The sequence below is a fragment of the Peromyscus californicus genome, unplaced genomic scaffold (assembly GCF_007827085.1).
Source record: "Peromyscus californicus insignis strain IS unplaced genomic scaffold, ASM782708v3 Scaffold_7__1_contigs__length_154581171, whole genome shotgun sequence".
Lineage (NCBI taxonomy): Eukaryota > Metazoa > Chordata > Mammalia > Rodentia > Cricetidae > Peromyscus > Peromyscus californicus.
The window spans coordinates 7,392,612-7,410,757 of NW_026294595.1; the positions used below are offsets into that span (position 1 = coordinate 7,392,612).

At 53.9% G+C, this 18,146-nt stretch overlaps 1 protein-coding gene across 4 annotated transcripts in view; it reads right to left on the reverse strand.

The window, feature by feature from the left end:
• Positions 1-18,146, reverse strand: part of Lamc3 (laminin subunit gamma 3) — a 59,299-nt gene that overhangs the window by 16,315 nt on the left and 24,838 nt on the right. For 3 of the 4 annotated variants that reach the window (XM_052724681.1, XM_052724684.1, XM_052724682.1), the window contains exons 9-21: positions 17,522-17,632; positions 16,100-16,292; positions 15,826-15,944; positions 14,597-14,821; positions 12,490-12,678; positions 10,092-10,337; positions 9,073-9,226; positions 8,397-8,539; positions 7,741-7,919; positions 5,768-5,909; positions 4,684-4,889; positions 4,208-4,284; positions 888-1,022 (exon numbers count right to left, since the gene is read on the reverse strand). In XM_052724681.1, the coding sequence (XP_052580641.1) occupies positions 888-1,022; positions 4,208-4,284; positions 4,684-4,889; positions 5,768-5,909; positions 7,741-7,919; positions 8,397-8,539; positions 9,073-9,226; positions 10,092-10,337; positions 12,490-12,678; positions 14,597-14,821; positions 15,826-15,944; positions 16,100-16,292; positions 17,522-17,632 (2,119 nt within the window). The remainder of the gene's footprint in view (positions 1-887; positions 1,023-4,207; positions 4,285-4,683; positions 4,890-5,767; positions 5,910-7,740; positions 7,920-8,396; positions 8,540-9,072; positions 9,227-10,091; positions 10,338-12,489; positions 12,679-14,596; positions 14,822-15,825; positions 15,945-16,099; positions 16,293-17,521; positions 17,633-18,146) is intronic. The other variant, XM_052724685.1, reaches the window with a different exon arrangement.

Sequence of the window (18,146 nt, forward strand, 5' to 3'; positions counted from 1 at the left end):
AGACAGCCTTAACCAGCCAGAGTGCGATCTTTTTCCCCAGAAGATCATAGGAAAAAGAGCTGGAACAATGGTGGGCCTCCAATGGACAGGACCACACCTTGACCAGGACTGCTTAAACACTGACCTCTCTTCAGGACCAAAGATGACTGACAGAGGCACTGAGGAGTTCCCCTCTGGATGTCTTTGTTCTTCTTTCCAGTGTGGCCACATTGGTAAATCTCTTTCTGCTTTTCACTATTAATGTGGCCTTTTAATTGGCTTATCAAGGATGGGTGGCTGAACCTGGCTTGTTGGGGTACAGGCTGTAACTCCAAGCCCAGGAGCAATGTCTCCCTCTCCATGGCAGAAGAACTCCCTCGGACTGTGAGCAGAATAACCCTGTCTTCCTTTAAATCGTATTGGGTATTTTGTCAGGGCAAGGAGAAGGATAATTAATACTGTGTGTTACTCTCCACTGACAAATGGAGATCTCTCGAGCTGCGCGACCGCTACATAGCAGTCAGCTCTTGGAGGGGGGCCATATGACTTAACCCTGCCATGCTTTCTAGCTCAAGACTGAGCAGAGATACCCAGATGCTTGGCCTCCAGAGGCAAGGAAGGAAGTTTCTGCCAGGTGGCAGTGACAAGAAAGCAAAGATGCCACCCTGCACCGATGACCTGATGGGATGCTCTCAGGGATTGTTGCGGGGGCAGAGATCAGCTACCCTGAGACTCAGTTTCTGTCCACCCCGCTGTCACAGCCTCACTCCTACAAGAGTGCAGCCCCAAGACACCCTGAAGGGCTTAGGCTCAGAAGAGCTGGTTCTGGGAGCAGTGGCCTCTGGCTGGTTCCTGTGGGCTCCTGGCAGCTGAGCCCAAGGTTTTCCACACACCTGTGGAGGCCTTACCTGTCCTCCAGTTCCCGCTGGGCTGCCAAGGCCTCCCTCCCTCTCAGCAGATCCCACAGGCGCTCATGGCTGGTGTTGGAGACAAGCAGGGCCCTTCGTGCAGCAGCTTCGATCGCGGTGGCTGTGTCCCTGTGGCTACATGAATTGGCGTGACAGTCACTAGGAGCACACACAGAGGTGGCGGTGCCCAGACTCCTGCTTCATGGGTCTCCTGCAGGACACTCCTTGCCTCCCACCTGCCGCTGCAGCATTAGCAGGGACAGTCTCTGTTTCCGCTCCTGTCACACTGCAGTCACACCTGTGGTCCTGACCAAGGCCTTTCACCATGTGGCCTCTCCTAGGGACATCACAGCAGGGAGTGGACAAGCCAGCCTGGGCTTGAACCCTGGCTCTATCGCTTCCAAGCTGTGTGTCCATGAGTGAGTCAACTGATTCTCTGGACCTGTCTCCTCATCTCTAAAGTGAATTCGGTCCCTTGAGCTGAAGAGGAGCACTGGGCTAGAGAGACGGCTCAGCAGCTAAGAGCACTCTCTGCTCTCACACAGCCCAGAGTTCAGTTCTCAGCAACCACGTGGGTCAGCTCACATCTGCCTGAGTCTCCAGCTCCGCGGGATCCTGCACCTTCCAGCTCCCATGGGTAGATTTATTATTTATTTTTAATATCTGCTATTTATTTGTTTTTAAGTTATAAGCGTGTGTGTGTGTCTGTGTGCATGTGAGTGCAGGAGCCCTCGGAGGTGGAGAAGAGGGAGTCAGATGCCCTAGAGCTGGAGTTACAGGAGGTTATGAGCTATCTGGTATGAACTCAGGTCCTCTGGAAGAGCAATACATGCTCTCAAGCACTGAGCCATCACTCCAGCCCCCAAATAAATCTTTTTTCTTTTTTTAAAAAAAGGAGGAAAATGTGCTGGGCATGGTGGTGCATGCCTTTAATCCCATTACTCAGGAGGCAGAGGCGGGTGGATCTCTGAGTTTGAGGCCAGCCTGGTCTACAGAGTGAGTTCCAGGACAGCCAAGGCTACACAGAGAAACCCTGTCTCAGAAAAAAAAAAAAAAGAGGATAAGTATGTGGTACACATACATACCTGCAGGCAAAATATTCATACATGTAAAATAAATAAACCTAAAAACTTTAAAAAGATGAACATTGCTGTGGATTCTATGTGTTTAGGATCATAAGTTGTTTTCTACAGGAGCAGAAACAAACAACCTAAGTGCAAAGCTGGGGAGACAGCTCAGTCAGCACAATGCTTGCCATGCAGGCACGAGGACCCGGGTTCGATCCCCAACACCCACGTAAAACGCTGGGTACGGTGACATGGATCTCAGCTCAGGAAGGGAGAGAGTCGGAGCCCTGGGACCTGCTGGCATGGTTGGTGAAACTGCGAATGTCACTTAAGAAATGACACCCTGGGCGTCTGTCATCTGGTCTCCGCGTGCACCTGCACACACACACAGACACATCACCACTGCCACCCCCATGACCAGTACTTGTTAGTGGATGACTGGATAAGCAGAATGTGGTATGTCTGTACCCTAGACTGCTATACACCCATATGAAGGAATGGAGTACTGACCTGCGCTATCCCGTGAATGAACCCTGAAGACTTGATGTTAAGTAAAAGGAGTCAATACAGTGGGCCCTGTGTTCTGTGATTCCATCTACGTGAAACGTCCTAATGACCAAATCTACAGAGACAGGAAGCAGATTATTTCTTTTTTTTCTTTTTTCTTTTTTTTTTTTTTTTTTTTGGTTTTTCGAGACAGGGTTTCTCTGTGTAGCTTTGCGCCTTTTCTGGGACTCACTTGGTAGCCCAGGCTGGCCTCGAACTCACAGAGATCTGCCTGGCTCTGCCTCCCGAGTGCTGGGATTAAAGGCGTGCGCCACCACCGCCCGGCACAGATTATTTCTTGCCAGGATCGATTGGAGAGGCTGTAGAGAAGCGAGGGACGATGAAAACTGGATACAGGGTTGATTTGGGGAATGATAAAAATGTTCTAAGTTTACATCTTATGATCATGGGACTCTTAGAATACAATGAGATGCTGAACTACAAAGTATACGAATTATCTCCCCACCCCATGTGCATGCATATATGTGTAGGCCAGAGGTTAACCTCAGGTGTGGTTCCTCAGGATCTGTCCACCCTGTTTTAAGATATTATTATTATTATTTTATGGCTGTCCTGGGACTTGCTTTGTAGGTCAGACTGGTCTTGAACTCAGAGATTTGCCTGCCTCTACCTCTCAAGTGCTGGGAGTAAAGGCATATTTCACCACACCTGGCAAGATTTTATTTATTTTTATTTTATGTATATGAGTGTTTAGCCTCCATGTATGTCTGTGCACCATGTGCATGCAGTGCCCGTGGAGGCCAGAAGAGGGCATCAGACCTCCTGTAACTGGAGTTACATGGTTGTGAGTCACCATGTGAGTGCCGAGAATGGATCCCAGGGTCCTCTGGAAGAGCAGCTGGTGCTCTTAAATGCTGAGCCATCTCCCCAGCCCCTCCACCTTACTCAGTTTTTTTTTTTTTTTTTTTTGTTTTTTTTTTTCGAGACAGGCTTTCTCTGCATAGCCCTGGCTGTCCTGGAACTTGCTCTGTAGACCAGGCTGGCCACCACCACTGGGCTTCACCTCGTTTCTTAAGACAGGGTCTCTGGGATAGTGGTGGCGCACACCTTTAATCCCAGGACTCCAGAGGCAGAGGCAGAGGCAGGCGGATCTCTGAGTTCAAGGCCAGCCTGGTCTACAGAGTGAGTCCCAGGACAGCTAGGGCTACACAGAGAAACCCTGTCTCTGGGTGTGGGGTAGGGGGAGACAATGTCTCTCCCTGGGACCTAGGCAGGGCTGTCTGGCCAGGTGCTCCCAGAATTGTCCTGTCTCTGCATCCTTAGTGCTGAGATGACAAGCCAGTGCCACCCCCACCCCCACCCAACCCCCTCTTTTCACACAGGTTCTGGGGATTGAACTCAGGTCCTCATGCCTCTGTCATAAGCATTTTACTGACTAAGCTATTTCCCCAGGCCCATGTGAATTACATCTTAATAAACTTGTGGGTTTTTTCTCTTTTTAAGTCACCAGATGTTGAGATGCATTCCACTGAGCAGGCTTTTTCCCAACATGCCCGCACCTCCATCCCCACTCCACCCCAACCCCTTCCCATGCTGGTAACATTTACTCCGCACTGAGCGGCTCTTGGGCTCATCTGGTCCTATCTCCTAGAGGCTAATCCTGACTCTGGAACCTGCCCAAGAAGGCCTGGCCCCCATGCCAACAATATGGGCACAGTCCCCTCATCCTGGAGCCTCAGGGCTCACCTCCTGGCAAGGATGTGGGCCTCTGATGCCAGATGGCTCCAATTGGTGGGTGGGCTGGATACTTCCTGAAGACTCACCTTAAAGAACAGAGGAAGAAACTGAGGCTCATCCTGGAAGGTCAAGGGTTACAGCTGGCTAGCTGACTGGGTAGAATAGAGTGGTGTCAATAATTATATAAATACACAAAGCTAACCATGACACCAGCACCCGGTCACCGAGCAGCATTCCTGCACATGAAAACCCAGTGGCACTGGCTGCCATTACGCATTCACTGTCTACTCGAAATACATTTGCTTTTTGCAAATAATGCCTTTCTCTGTCAGTAGAAGAGACCCAGTGTGACCCAGTCTGCAGGTGACACCAAGCATTCTTTTAAAGCATACACCACATCATGGGCAATTGGCTAAGGGCAGGACTGGGGCAAAGACTCCTACGCAGACTCCAGGGGAAGCAGGACTGGGGGGAGACCACGGTACCAGAAATGAAAGAGCCGAGGCTGCACGCAGGACCTCCTCCTCTGAGGACCGCAATGCCTCCCCCAGCTCCGTCAGCTGGAGGCAGGTCTTCTGAGCTCCAGCCTGGGCACAGCGGGCACTCCCTCTCAGCACCTGAAACTGCTCCCACGTGGCCTTCATGGCACCTTGCAGGCCCACTATCTGCTCCAGGAAGGCTTCCCGGGCCTCTGTGGGAAACCAGTAAATCGGTGATCATCACTGATGGAGATTTCACACGAAAGTCCCCTCACCCAGGCCTCCACCTGAGACCTCCCCCTGCCTGGGCACAGCTGGACCCCAGTGCCACTCTGCCCTCTGCCTCCAGTACACCAATGGAGAAACTTGCCCATCTGACAGCTGCAAAGGTTGAGGCCCAGAGGAGGCAAATCAGGGCTTGCAACCAATCAGCCACGTACAGGGACTTGGAAGCAGGCCCTCTGGAACCACAATGAGTAACTCCAGAATCTGGGCTGGCAGTGGACCCCTAACTCAGTGCTGTGACTCTCACTGAGGCTCACATGGGGCCACCTGACTGCTCTCATTTGATGGCTCGTCCAGCTCACTGATACTTGGCTCACTTTTGGCCAGCTGCCGAAGCACAGCTACTTGCAAACACAGCTGTACAAAGTGACCAACCCAGTCTCAACGTTCTGGAAGTTTCCTGTGTCCCAAGGCCACATTCCACCTGGCTTAATGGCAGGTCTGCTTTTCTTAGTTACCAGTCGTTTTTGCAACGTGTCAAACACTGGCTGGAGACATGGCAGCCAGCAAACTGGCCAAGAGTCAAAGCCCAGAGGACTCCACACGTTCAGCACCTGGAACAGCGCCCCAGGCGGCACAGAGGGTGTGGTTGAAACGAAGGAATCCGGACCGGATGTGCCTTGAGTTATAGTCAGTGCAGGGCAGGAGCCAGGGGACAGAGACCCATGTTAATATCATCACAGATGGGCTAGGGACATGGGAGGATAGGCCTGTGGGCATCACGACTATCCTGACAGCTCCCAAAGCATCCAACCAGCCCAGGCTCTGCCAGGCCCCTCACCTCCCACTCTGCCATTCCCTGTACCTTGAAGTACGTGGTGACCTTGGTACACATCCCCCCGAGGGCCTTCTCCCTGCAGAATGTCCAGTGGTCCCCAGGGGCTGCCACAGTCGGACCCCTGCAGCCACCCTTCCATCAGCATCAGCCTGGCCTTCAGCTTGGCTGCCTACGGGACAGTTGGGAAGGAAATTGTATGAGGCTGGGATCTCTGGGTGCTGGGAACTGCCCTTGGCTTCTGCCTGGTCCACCTTTCCCACGGGTTCTCCCCTTCCAATCCTACACGTGCTAAGGGCTTGCCAACCCCGAGGACCTGTCTCGCCTACTCTACTTCACCAACTTCTTCCCTCCTCACAGCCTTGCACCTGCTGACACCTCACCAGCCACACCCCTGCCCTACTGAGGAAGGGAGAGAGGGAGAGAAAAGGAGCCCCATGAAGACTGGTGTGTGTAAGTGCATGTGCATTATGTGCTTATGTGTGTACATATGCGTACATGCTTATGTGGGGAGGTGCATGTGTTGGAGGTTAGAGGTCAACCTTAGCAGCTGTTCCTGTTTAGATTCTTTGCTATTTTTTGTTGTTTCTTTTTCTGCGTTTTGTTTGGTTTGGTTTTCCGAGACAGAGTTGCTCTGTATAACAGCTTTCCTGGAACTTGCTTTGTAGACCAGGCTGGCCTTGAACTCAGAGATCTGTCTGCCTCTGCCTCCTGAGTGCTGGGATTAAAGATGTGCTGTGCCTAGGTTTTTGTTTGTTTACTTTTTTGAGACAGGGTTTCTCTGTGTAGCCTTGGCTGCTCTGGAACTTGCTCTATAGACCAGGCTGGCCTCGAACTCACAGAAGTAGTGGCATTAAAGGTGTGCGTACCACCACCTGGCATCTTTTTTAATAGAATCCTTCGCTGGCCTGGAGCTCATCAAGTAGGCTCATCTGACTGGCCAGCAAGCCAAGGGGATCTGGTTGCCTCTGACTTCCTCACACTTTTACATGGTTTCTGAGGATCAGACTCAGTCCTCATGCTTGCATGGCATGCGTTTTCCCAGCCCCCAGGCACACTTCTGTCTATCCTGTTCACTGTGTTTCCAGGCCTTGACACGATGCAGGTGCTGTGGGCACCTGCTGCCAGTGCGTGCAGCAGCGTTGAGCCCCATGCTTTTACCGACATGCACAGTGGCTGCATTTATGGTTGTGTGTATCAGGAGCCAGCCACAACTTGAGTGCCTGCTATGACTCAGTTCACTTTCAACCACGCTAAGCAGAGGGCCACCTCCCAAGCTCTGTCCTCAGATCCAAAGCCCCCAGTGCTCCGACAGACTCTAGACTTTCTGTGCCTTTCTCAATGACAAATGGACTGTGAACTCATCTGGAAGAAAAAACTGTTCCAGGCAGTGGGAGGTCATGTGGCAGCTTGATTTACCCGGTGGTACAAAATGCATGCTGTCCTGCAGAACTGGAAATGGCCTTGCTTACGGGCCTGGCCTGCTTACCCCATGAGCTTGTAGCCAGAGCTCAGGACATGCCACTTTCTCCTACAGTACCATATGTTCTCAGAGCCCCACTGGGCCCAGAGGCTGGAAGGTTGGAACTAGCTATTCTGGAGTAGGACATTGAAGCCTACGAGGATGCCCTCTGCCTGGGGTCTCTCAGCTCCGACTCCTGACCTCAGTGTCACCCACCTCCCTGTTTGAAATGCTGTCTGTGTTGCTCCAAGGGTGGCCCGTCATCACATCCCCTCCGAGCTATACAGGTACGAGACCTTGGCCCTGGGAGGCTAGGAAGGGATGTGACGGCAGCCACCTCTGGCTCATCCAGGACAGGAGGATCAGGGAGACTGGAGTGAGGAGGCTGGGTGAACTCAGGAGAGGTGGCCAGTGGGAACATATGGTTCGAGGTCTGTGAATGACCATGCAGCTTCGGTCCACAGCATGGAGCTGGTGTTCCCTGTTCCCTGGAGGTGTGAGACGAACCTGAAGGTGGGGGTGTCTAAGCATAGCGACTTACCTCCTCCCTCACCAGGGCATAGCAGGTGGGACACTCCTGGCACCCTGTGTCACCATCCCCGAGGAAGAAATTGTCCTGGCAGTGGTCACACTTGTAGCCCACGAAGCCGGGCCTGCACACACACGTGCTGTTCTCGTGGCACTGAGGCGAGGCAGCACCCAGTGGAGAGCACCTGCAGTCTGAGGTTAGCAGCCAACTCTGGGGACCCGATGATGACCTCAGACTCATCTCCTACCCCCACCCCCCGCATCTTCATACCCCACCTGGAAATCCCACAACCCCCGAGTGTCCTCCAATGTCCAGGGCTCCATGCCAGGGGCCGACGAGAAGGTTAGAGCTGGCAACCAAGCCTTGAGCCTGTCTTATTGCGATGTCCCCAGGGCCTCAGAACTGCCAGTACTAGCTGTACCGTAAGGACTGTGGCTCACACGTACATGATGTCTGAAGACATGCAAAAGTTCAGTGGTCACATTAGAGGTGTCATTAGGACACCGAGTTCCTCACACGCGTGTGCTCCACATTCTTAAGGCCAGGCTTAGGCAACCAGCCAGCATCTGCCTATCATCTCCCCCACCACACCTGCTTCTTGTGTGTTGTCTCCAACAAGAGACCTCAGGCCCTCCCTCCCACAGCCCACCGGGGCCCAGCTTGCTCACCTCGGCAACCCTTGATGGAGAAGCCAAAGAAACCCAGCTGGCATCTGTCACAGAACTGGCCTGTGACACCAGGTCGGCAGGGGCACTGCCCAGTCTTGGGGTGACACTTATTTTCCAAGGAGCCGAGCGGGTGGCATTTGCAGCTGTAACAAGAAGTAAGTGTGGGGGTTGATGAGGCCACCCCTTAACCCAGCCTCTGATGCCTATGAACCGGGGAGCACAAGCCACATAGGACATTGAAAAAAAAAAAAGTCATTGGCACAGATCTGGTAAGTCACTGTGAAATCCACACTTATAAAGGCCCCGAGGAGCCACCCAAGGAAGATCATTTACTTCCTTCAGCCTTTACCCAGAGTCTTCCTTTGAGGCCAAGACACTGTCTCACGTGCTGCTGTGGTCAAAAAGTCACAGCAATGGGTATCACTGAGATGGGAATCAGACCAAACCAGCCGCCTGCCCACCTGCCCAGCCCCTGGGCTGTTCTTGGCCTCCCTCCAGGACTGGATGAGCCAGGAATCTGATACCAAGAGGCCGAGATTTGTGACTTTGGTAGAGGGCACAGTGGATGTGGAAATGGGCCTGGGATGACACATTCCAGACCAGGCCAGTCCCTGAGGCTCCATGGTGCCCTCCTTCCCCAGGCGAGACACCCTGTGCATTCACAGCCCACCCCTACCTCTGGCAGCCCCTCCCAGACTGGAGATCATAGAATCCAGGACTGCAGTGGCTGCAGTCTCTCCCGGTGACGTGAGGTAGGCAGGCACACTGGCCGGTCACTGAGTTGCAGGGCATCTTCTCACTGACTGAGCCCCTCAGGTCACAGCTGCAAGCTGGGTTTCAGAAAAAGGTGTCAGAACCATTTGCTTAAACTTTAGGGGTACAGGCAGAAGCCGAGAAGTCAAGGGAGCCCCAGAGATGAGTGTCATACAGACCAGGTTCCAGAGACCCTCCTGGAAAAGGCTGAGGGACAAGCTCAGGTCTCAGCCCATTCGCTATGTCCTTGGGGAGCCAGCTCAGAAGAGTGGGGATGTAGCCCGCCTGTCCCCAAGTCTGCCTCAAGCCTGCAGGCTAGAGAGAGGGCCAGAGATGTGGTCGCTGGCCACAGTCAGAGCCTGGCAGCCGCATCTGGAGCTCTCCCAGGAACCATAGTATAGCATCCTTCCTGATGCCGGAGTGGGGTCTCCTGGAGGGGGCTGCACACAGGTGTGGATGGCACCCCGTGAGAAAGGCTCTGAGGACCTTGCGTGGGGTGAAAGCTGCATTGCTCTGATGCAGGACTTCCGGGAGCCCAATTCAGGCAGATGCAGGCTGTGGCCGCCCTCTGACATGCGTGAGGTGGGGTGCAACCCAGGCAGGCAGAGGGTGTCACATGAGGAGGAGTCATGGCTTCACCATCCCTCCGTCAGCCTTATTTGCTAAGGGCCAATATGAGAAAAGTGCCGAGTTATCAATGCAGGGTGGAACTGTGGGATCAGAGCTCATGAGACGTCAGGACTGAAGGGGCCTCGGGGAAGAACACATCCTAATGCTTTGTAGAGAACAGAGAAGGCAAGAGACCTACCTAAGGCTGCCCAGCCTAGCAGAGGGGCCAGCTGGTGTGGTAGCTCTCTCAGCCATCCTGTCTGGGTCCTGAACGGGGGCTGAGGACAGTGGCTCCCATGCCTTAGCCCACAGGTCTGGGAATTGGGTACTCACGAGCACACTTGTCCTCAGGCCTGGCGGCCGAGGCGCTCCCGTAGAAGCCATCCTGACAGCGCTCGCAGTGGGTCCCTGTGGTGTTGTACAGGCAGCGCAAGCAGTGGCCGGTCTGGGGGTCACAGTTGCCGACAGCATTGGGATCCACGTTCCCGCTGCATTGGCACCGGCGGCAGGGTTGGGGGGCTCCAGAGAGTCCTAGAGGGTCCCCAAAAAAGCCATCTTCACAGCTCTCACAGCGCCGTCCTGTGTGCGGAAGGGGCAGGGTTGGCGCTCTGGCTCACGAGGGTGTGGTAAAGCTTTGGTTCCTCTGGCTCCTGGGAAGCTGAGCAGGGCCTGTGGCTCAAGCTGGCCTGCAGCCAGGCCCTAGAGCACTGCCCCCTGGTAACGTGGCCCTGAGCAAGCTATGGTGCCTCCCTGATTCAACCCATGGTGCTCCTTGCCTCTGTAGTGAGGACGGCTCGGGGGATGTCCTAAATAAAGCACTGGCCTCGACTGGGTTGTTTGTGAGAGCACTCAATGCTGAGTGCCCAGCAGTAGAGGTGCCCACGTGACCACCTTCATCCTTCCCACCTTCACCAGTGTCTTCCTCAGCATCACCAGGATCTTGGTCAGGCTCAAGCCAGATGACCAGACAAGCTGCATGGTACTTTCTCCCAAGGCCCCGGGAGCTGATGTGGGTAAGGAGGCTGGCAGAAGTCCCTGATCTGTAAGCCGCTCCAGACCCTCCCTCCCGGGGTGGTTCCCTCTGGCAGCAGCGACTGCCTCCCTGATGTCCTCCCTCAGGAATGTCCCACCCAGCGCCAAGCGTCTCTCACTGTTCGCCCTCTCTGGCAGTCTTTGCTCACATCTGAAGGCGCAGGGAACCAAAGTGGGGCTCAGGAGATGGAGGGAAGTGTGACATCAGTGGGTTACAGAGTCCAACTGTGGGATGCCCCCACACATCAGGCCCTGTGTTCCCTGGTAGAGCCCATCCACCCAACCCCGGAGCTACTGGAGGACAGGAAACTGCTTTCAGAAGAAGCCCCGGGGAGCAGGACACTCCACAAGACCGTTCAGTGCAGGCACTAATCCCACAGGAAGCCAGATGCTAAGTGGCACAGGACAACACAGGCTTCCACTTAGACAAGATCCCAAAGAGTCAAATTCAGAGACAGAGTCAAACCGTGGAGCGGGGGTGGGGGACAGAGGGCATTAAACAGCAGTTCAGTGGGCACGGCGCTCACCAGTGCATGGTGGCAGGGAACGGCCGACGATGCCAGGGCCCCTCAGGCCAATGAATCACATACTTAAAATGATGGCCGAGGAGGACAGTTTTATGATGTAGGTTTTATTATGATAAAAAATTAATGATGTAATATACTAATAGCCATTTAATTGTCCACTTTAAGTGGGTGACTTTGTGGGGCATGCATGCAGACATCTCAAACGCTGTTAAATGCCCCTCTGAGGGTAGCAGGAGATCTGCCGCATGAGCAGGGGTAAAGAGCATGGAGCCTGGGGGTGGGAAGGCTCCGTTTTCCTTATGTTACCTCACAGACATTCCTAAAGACTGAAAGCTGAAAAGTCGTGTGTGTGTGTGTGTGTGTGTGTGTGTGTGTGTGTGTGTGTGTGTACATGTGCCTGCATGTATGTGTGTGTGAACATGTGCCTGTGTGTATGTGTGTGTGTACACGTGTGCATGCATATGTGTGTATATGTGCCTCTGTATGTGTATGTGTGTATACATGCCTGTGTGTGTGTGTGTGTGTGTGTGTGTGTGTGTGTGTGTGTACATGTGCCTGCTTGTGTGTGCGTGAGGGGGTGGATACCTACGTGTATGTGCATGAAGGCCAGAGGTCAATGTTGGGGGTCATCTCAGTCAATTTCTACCTTATTTTTGGAGACAGGGTCTCTGACTTAACCCGACCCCCACCGTTTCTGCTGGACTGTCTCTGCCTCCCCACTGCTGAGTGTAGACATGTGCTGCTACTGTGCTTTGCCTTCCTCGACATGGGCTCTGAGTCTCAGACTCGGCCATCCAGCTTATTCAGTAAGCTCTCTACAAACCGAGCCTTCCTCTGAGACATGACAAATTTGCCTCAAGGTTTTTCCATCTTTGCAGTGAGGATCCTGGGTCCCCTGGATGAATCCCAAGCCATGAGTCGAGTTCTAAGGGCCCATACATGGGCTTTTCAAGATTCATTTATATGCGACCAGGCCCAGGTAGGTCTGTAGTAACTCTCAGCATACTGGGGCCTTGACAAGGAGACTCAGTCTCCAGAAGTCATACTTGCCACACCTAGGGCCCGGCTCTTTCCCACCCATCATCCCCAAACCCAGACTCCTCCTCGAGAGCCAGGGCAGGATCAGGGCATCAGGTTTGGTCTTTCTGTGGAACAGAGCAGAGGCCACTCACCTCTCTGACCAGGGGGACAGTGTGTGCACACCACCTCTCCACTCTCTGGGATGGTTGTGCAGGCTGACTGGCCAGGGCATGGACAGGGCTGGCAGTCACCAGCATGGCCTGAGAAGGCATTGCCGTAGAAACCTGGCATACAGCGCTCACAGGATGGCCCCTCGGTGTGGTGGCCACACAGGCAGATCCCTAAGGAGCAAGACACACACCTGTTCATCACCACCTCAGCCTAGAACTCCCTAGACCAGTGGCTCTCAACCTAACTGATGCTGCAGCTCTTTAATACAGTTCCTCATAATGCATTTTTTGAGATAGAGGTTTGTCAGAGGGGTCGTGACCCACAGGTTGAGAATCACTACCTTAGACAGTGAGTATTCTGGTGAAGGAGCCCACAGGGCACATCCTGGTAGACCAGTGAGAACCTGAGGTGGAGGCAACGGGGTCTGGGGATGACGTGCCCAGTCACTAAAGGCCTGAGTGAGCTGGGAAAACCATCTAACCCGCTCCTTGGAGGGTAGGAGGTGCAGCTCTGCCACCTATTGGCCATGTGGCCACCTTGCACCTCAAATCCCTGTCTTAGAGGCTGGGAAGGCAGGAGTCAAGGATGGAGTGCCAGAGCCTGGGAGGAAGCTTGGGTACTGGTTCACTATTAGTATCTCAGACCGAGGGAAGGCACAGTAACTCTGGCCCCCTTCCCTGCTCCTGTGTCCCCTTCATCTTGAGGGACCCACCTAAGGGAGGCCCCAGCCCAGGCTTCCAGCATTTCGGGGGCTCACTCTGTGCAGGGACTCAGGCTATCAGTATGGCGGCTCTGTTCTATCTGCTGGCACCTGAAGACATCACAGACTCCCTCCTCCAGTCCAGCAGCCCCTGGTGTCTGCTCAGAGCCTGGGATGCTTAGAGGGGACAGCTCGCCACAGGGATAGAAAGAAAGTCAAGATCACCCCCTACAGGAGGCAATCAGCAGTATCCAGGCAGGGTTGCAAGGAGAAAGGAAGGGAACTTCATTCCCTGGAAAAGCAGATGAGGGGAGGGCCCCTGCCTCAGTACCACCCCCTCAGGCTTTCTTCTTCTACCAGCTGCCCCACCCATTTACAAATGAAGCCTTGCTTATATAGAGTGGAAAGTTGTAGCAAAGTCCAGCTCCGTGGGAGTGAAAAATTAGTTCCATCTCATGAGAAGATTCTATTCCCTCAATAGGAGCTGCAGGGACAATTATGTGGGAAAGGATTATGAGGCCTCATCTAGGCTCAATTGGTGATGTCTGCAGGGAGCATTATGTGGGAAAGGATTATGAGGCCTCATCTAGGCTCAACTGGTGATGTCTTCAGCCGCAGGTCGGGGAGATGATGCTCTGTGGATCAGGAGTGACAGAGACCCCAACTGTTCCATAGAGACAGCAGGGTGAAAGGCCTGTGGTACAGAGGTGGAGAAGCCTGTGTCTGTCCCCTAGCACCTCCTGGTAACGTGACCCTAGTGAGGTTTCTGCTCCTCTACAGGCGTGGGAAATAGCTCTACTGAATGACACCCCCACCCCAGACTGGTAAGAGGTATGGCTCTGCCATCTACTGGTCATGAGGTCCCCTCACCTCAGGTCCCTGTCTTGGAGAATGGGACAGTAATGGAGAACATACCACTCCGATGTCTGCAGGAGTCAAAGACAGAGGGCCAAAGATGGAGGGAGGAAGGGGATGGCCCTAGTTTATTACATCTCGTATCTGCCTCTCCCAGGAAAAGACCCCCCAGCTCACCTGGTCAACTACCCCTGAGCTTTGGTGCAGAGAGGGCTGTTTTGTGAAAAGTCGGGACAATTCCCTGATCTTCATGTGGCCTTGTCTCCACGGCCTGGGCTGTGTGCACACTATCACTGTCCAGACTGCACAGATGGGGCGTTCAGGGAGTGGTTTTCCCAAGGCCACCGCCATGAAGCAGTGAGGGTGTAGACTTGTGGCTGTGGGTTGACAACCATGAGCTACTGTCACCGGCATGGCCCTCTGAATGTCTTCCTGCTGTCACTGTCTGTGGTCCCCAAGAGACATCTGTGAGGGCCAGTCTCCCTGTGCCTGCATGGCTGAGGTAGCCTTGGGATGGGATTCTGGGAACTCACCTGTGTTGGGATCACAGGTACCATGCTGGTTGCAGGTGCAGGGGATGCAGTTGGTGTAGGGACCCCCACGAGGTAGCTCTCTTTTGTATCCCTGAGCACAGAATTCACAGAACTGGCCTGCGTATCCCTGGGGACACAAGCAAGTCTCCACCCAAGAGGCTGGTGGGGCAAGCCCTGTCTGGGGCCGGGCGGACATGAGCCGGACTTCACACAGGAACACTTGACCTGCCGAAGGAGGAGAGAAGGGGACACCTACGTGCATGTCTGCCTAACACTTCCTGAGCACCCGTGAGATAGGTCCGGGCTTACAAAGGCAGCCTGCAGTCAACTGTTATTTTTGTTTGTTTTTTGAGACCCGGCCTCGCTGTGTAGCCCGTGCAGTCTTCAGACTGCTATCCTCTGCCTTATCCTCTTAACTGCTGGGATTACAAGCATGAGCTACTATGCCAGCTTTTAAGTATCATTTTAAAAACAACAGTCAAGAGCAAAGGAAACATGATTTTCAGACCAAGAGATAGATAAGGGCCGGTGGGGCAGCTCAGTGCTAGAATGTGCACTTAGCTTTGCAGGATCTTGATTTTAATCCCGGTGGGTGGGGCACAAGTCGAATTCTCAGGATCCCACAAGTTGTCCTCCGACCCCCACACGTGTGGTACACACATGAGTGTGTGCCCATAAATATACATATATACAAGCAAATAAATATCGCTGAGTTTTTAAAGTTTGCTAGGTGGTACCTGAGTTTAATCCTCTTTAAGTTTCAAAGCCAGCTTGATTTACATAGCAAGTTCCAGACCAGACAGGGCTACAGAGGGAGACACCTGCAGTCCCAGCACTGGAGGGTCAGAGGTAGGAAGATCAAGAGTTCAAGACCAGTGAGACTCTATCTCAAAAGCAGTTGGGTGAGCTTAGTATCCATATCAGCCTATGGTGTGGCTGAGATGCAATGCCATTCTTGCCCAGCAGGGGGTACAGTGCCCACCAAGAGACGCTCTGGAGGGATGGGGTGGTGCTGGATTCTGTCAAGGACCATATACCTGCTCCTAGAGTTGTCCTTCCCCAGGACTCCCAGTTCCCCACAGTCCAGCCCCTGCCTCTATCCTCAGACACACTTCTGCTGCCTTGTGTAAGTGTCCTGATTTCTCAATCTCAGAGTCCGTGCCGTGAGAACTCCACAAGTAACGCAGGGCCAGGACCCGAGTTCATAAGGGTATTGTCATCATACTGACCAGCATGGCCCAGGCTCTGGCCCCTGGTCCAGATGCTCAGAGCAGTCAGATTGGCGAGCAGCCGCTGGAAGTGGAAGGCAGGCAGTGTGGACCCTGCCTCCTCAGAGGTCTCCTGCAGGCTGGAAGGGACAGGGAGTCAGTGGGACAGCCTGACGTAGGGACAGATGGAGCCGAGAACCTGGGTTCCTCAGGAGCCTCCCAGTGTGCCTCGGCCTCAGAGACCACCCTGCCTGCCCATCCCACTCCCATCTCTCAGGACACGGAGGCCACTTACAGGAACCAGAGCTGAACCTGTCCTGGCTGCCTGGTGTCCTGAGGACTGGGTGGACTGGAGGGCCTCAGAGCCAGAGCCAAGCCTGCCCCCTCCAGTCTCAGGTGCACAGCAGGTGGGGAGCCCCCGGGTGGAACTTGGAGGGTCAGTATGACTGGCTGTCCATAGCTGAGCCTCTGGTCTCCCAGGAACTTCTCTGAAGGTAAGAGGAAAGGCTTTGATAGAGCCACAGGCTTAACTTGATCCTAGCCTCTGTGTCGACGGCAACAAGCAGCCATCCAAACAATGTGTGCCTGCGGTGGGTGGAAAATGCAAGGCCAGGGCTCCGGAGATGGCTTGACACAAAAGTGAGAGGACCAGAGTGCGGATTCCCAGACCCACGTAAATGCCGCATGAGCACGGCGGCCCACTGTAATCCCAGCCTCAGAAAGTGGAGATGGGAGGATCTCTAGAGCAAAGCTGACTGGCGTGAGACTAGTCATATCGGCGAGCTCTGGGATTGATTGAGACACTCTGCCTCAAGGAACAAGGTGGAAGAGGAATCAGGATGATTCCTGACATCAACTTCCGGCCTTCACATGTGTTTGCACCCATACACACAATTGTGCCCACTCACGTGCAAACATGCATCACACACACACACACACACACACACACACACACACACACACACACATACAGAGTATTTTGGTGATTTTGCATATGCTGTGGTTTGATTGAAGAATCATAGTACCCAAAGGTGACCCCAACCCTAAACCCTGAGAGATGGGTCTGCACAGGGGGGATTTGGCCAGGCAAAAAGGATTGAGGCTGCAGATGGAGTTGGGGGTGTTAGTGCACTGGCCGTGGGATAGGGGAGGGCTATTGGATTATCCAGCAAGGACAAAGGGGATCTCCAGAGAGGGGAGGTCAGTTGTGCTCTGGGGGTGGGGAGGGGGTGAGTGCTTCAGGGGAGACGTGGTCTCTGCTCTGGAGTGGCCTGAAGGAACGCAGCCCTGTGACACCCACTCCATGCTTCGGACTTCCAAAACACCGAGAGAATGCATGTGTGTGTTCTCAGCCACCGGATCCATGGCCGCTTGTCAGCACCTGTTGTGGCGGGTGCCCCTAAACCTGTGCTCCAACTGAATCCCTCTCGATTAGAAGTGGAAGTTTAGTCAGACTGCAGAGTCAGGAAGGGGTCTCTGGGAGGCGACTAGGATGAGGTGGAATGGCCCCCATGGTTGAATCTGGGTGGGGACTTCATAGGAATGGGGATGAGATGCCTTGTGCTACCTCAGGACTCTGTCGACAGGAAGGCTACCGCAGGATGTGCAGGAACTGAGCTGAATTAACCTGTCTTTTAGCACTCATCCACTCTATGGCACTGTCTGATTAGCAGCTGGCAGGGACCTGGGTGCTGTGATCTGTAGGGCTGTCACCTACCTGGTGCTGAGAGTCCCTCCCCTCCTTGCAGGCCCAGGAGGATCCCACTCTGATTCCACTGCAGAGGACGCTCTGATGCTCCCATGCTTCTGGCCTGCCAGCCACCAGCTCCTACACATCAAAGACAGACTGTTCACCCCAACTGTGAGAGCCTGAAGGCTAGCCTCCAGGGACAAGTCCAGAGGGCTCTGAAGTGGGAGGGAGTTTGAGGTCAGGCTGGGTTACATGACCCTGTCTCAGAGAGGAACGGTGGGGGAAAATCACTCTCTGAAGACTAGGCCAGACCCAAGGTAAGGGCAATGATTCCACATCCTGGCAGAGCTTTGTGCATGCTCGGCAAGAACTCTGCCAACCGAGCGACATCGCTAGCCCTCTCCCTGTTATCTTAGGACTCAGAAGACAAGCCCTGGCCAGAGCCTGTTCTGACCAGGCGCTGTCACGTGCTGTCCTGCTTTCTGTGTGGTGTCCAGCAGAGGGCGAACTGCCACTGTGTCTGGATGCCCAAGGACCAGTGGCCAGACTATAAACTCTCAGGTGTGGGGGAGTGTTCCAAGGAGTATGTATGGCTGCGCACACCGCACACCGGCTCTGATGGATTGCAGAGTTTGGAGTTCCACCCCTTTTG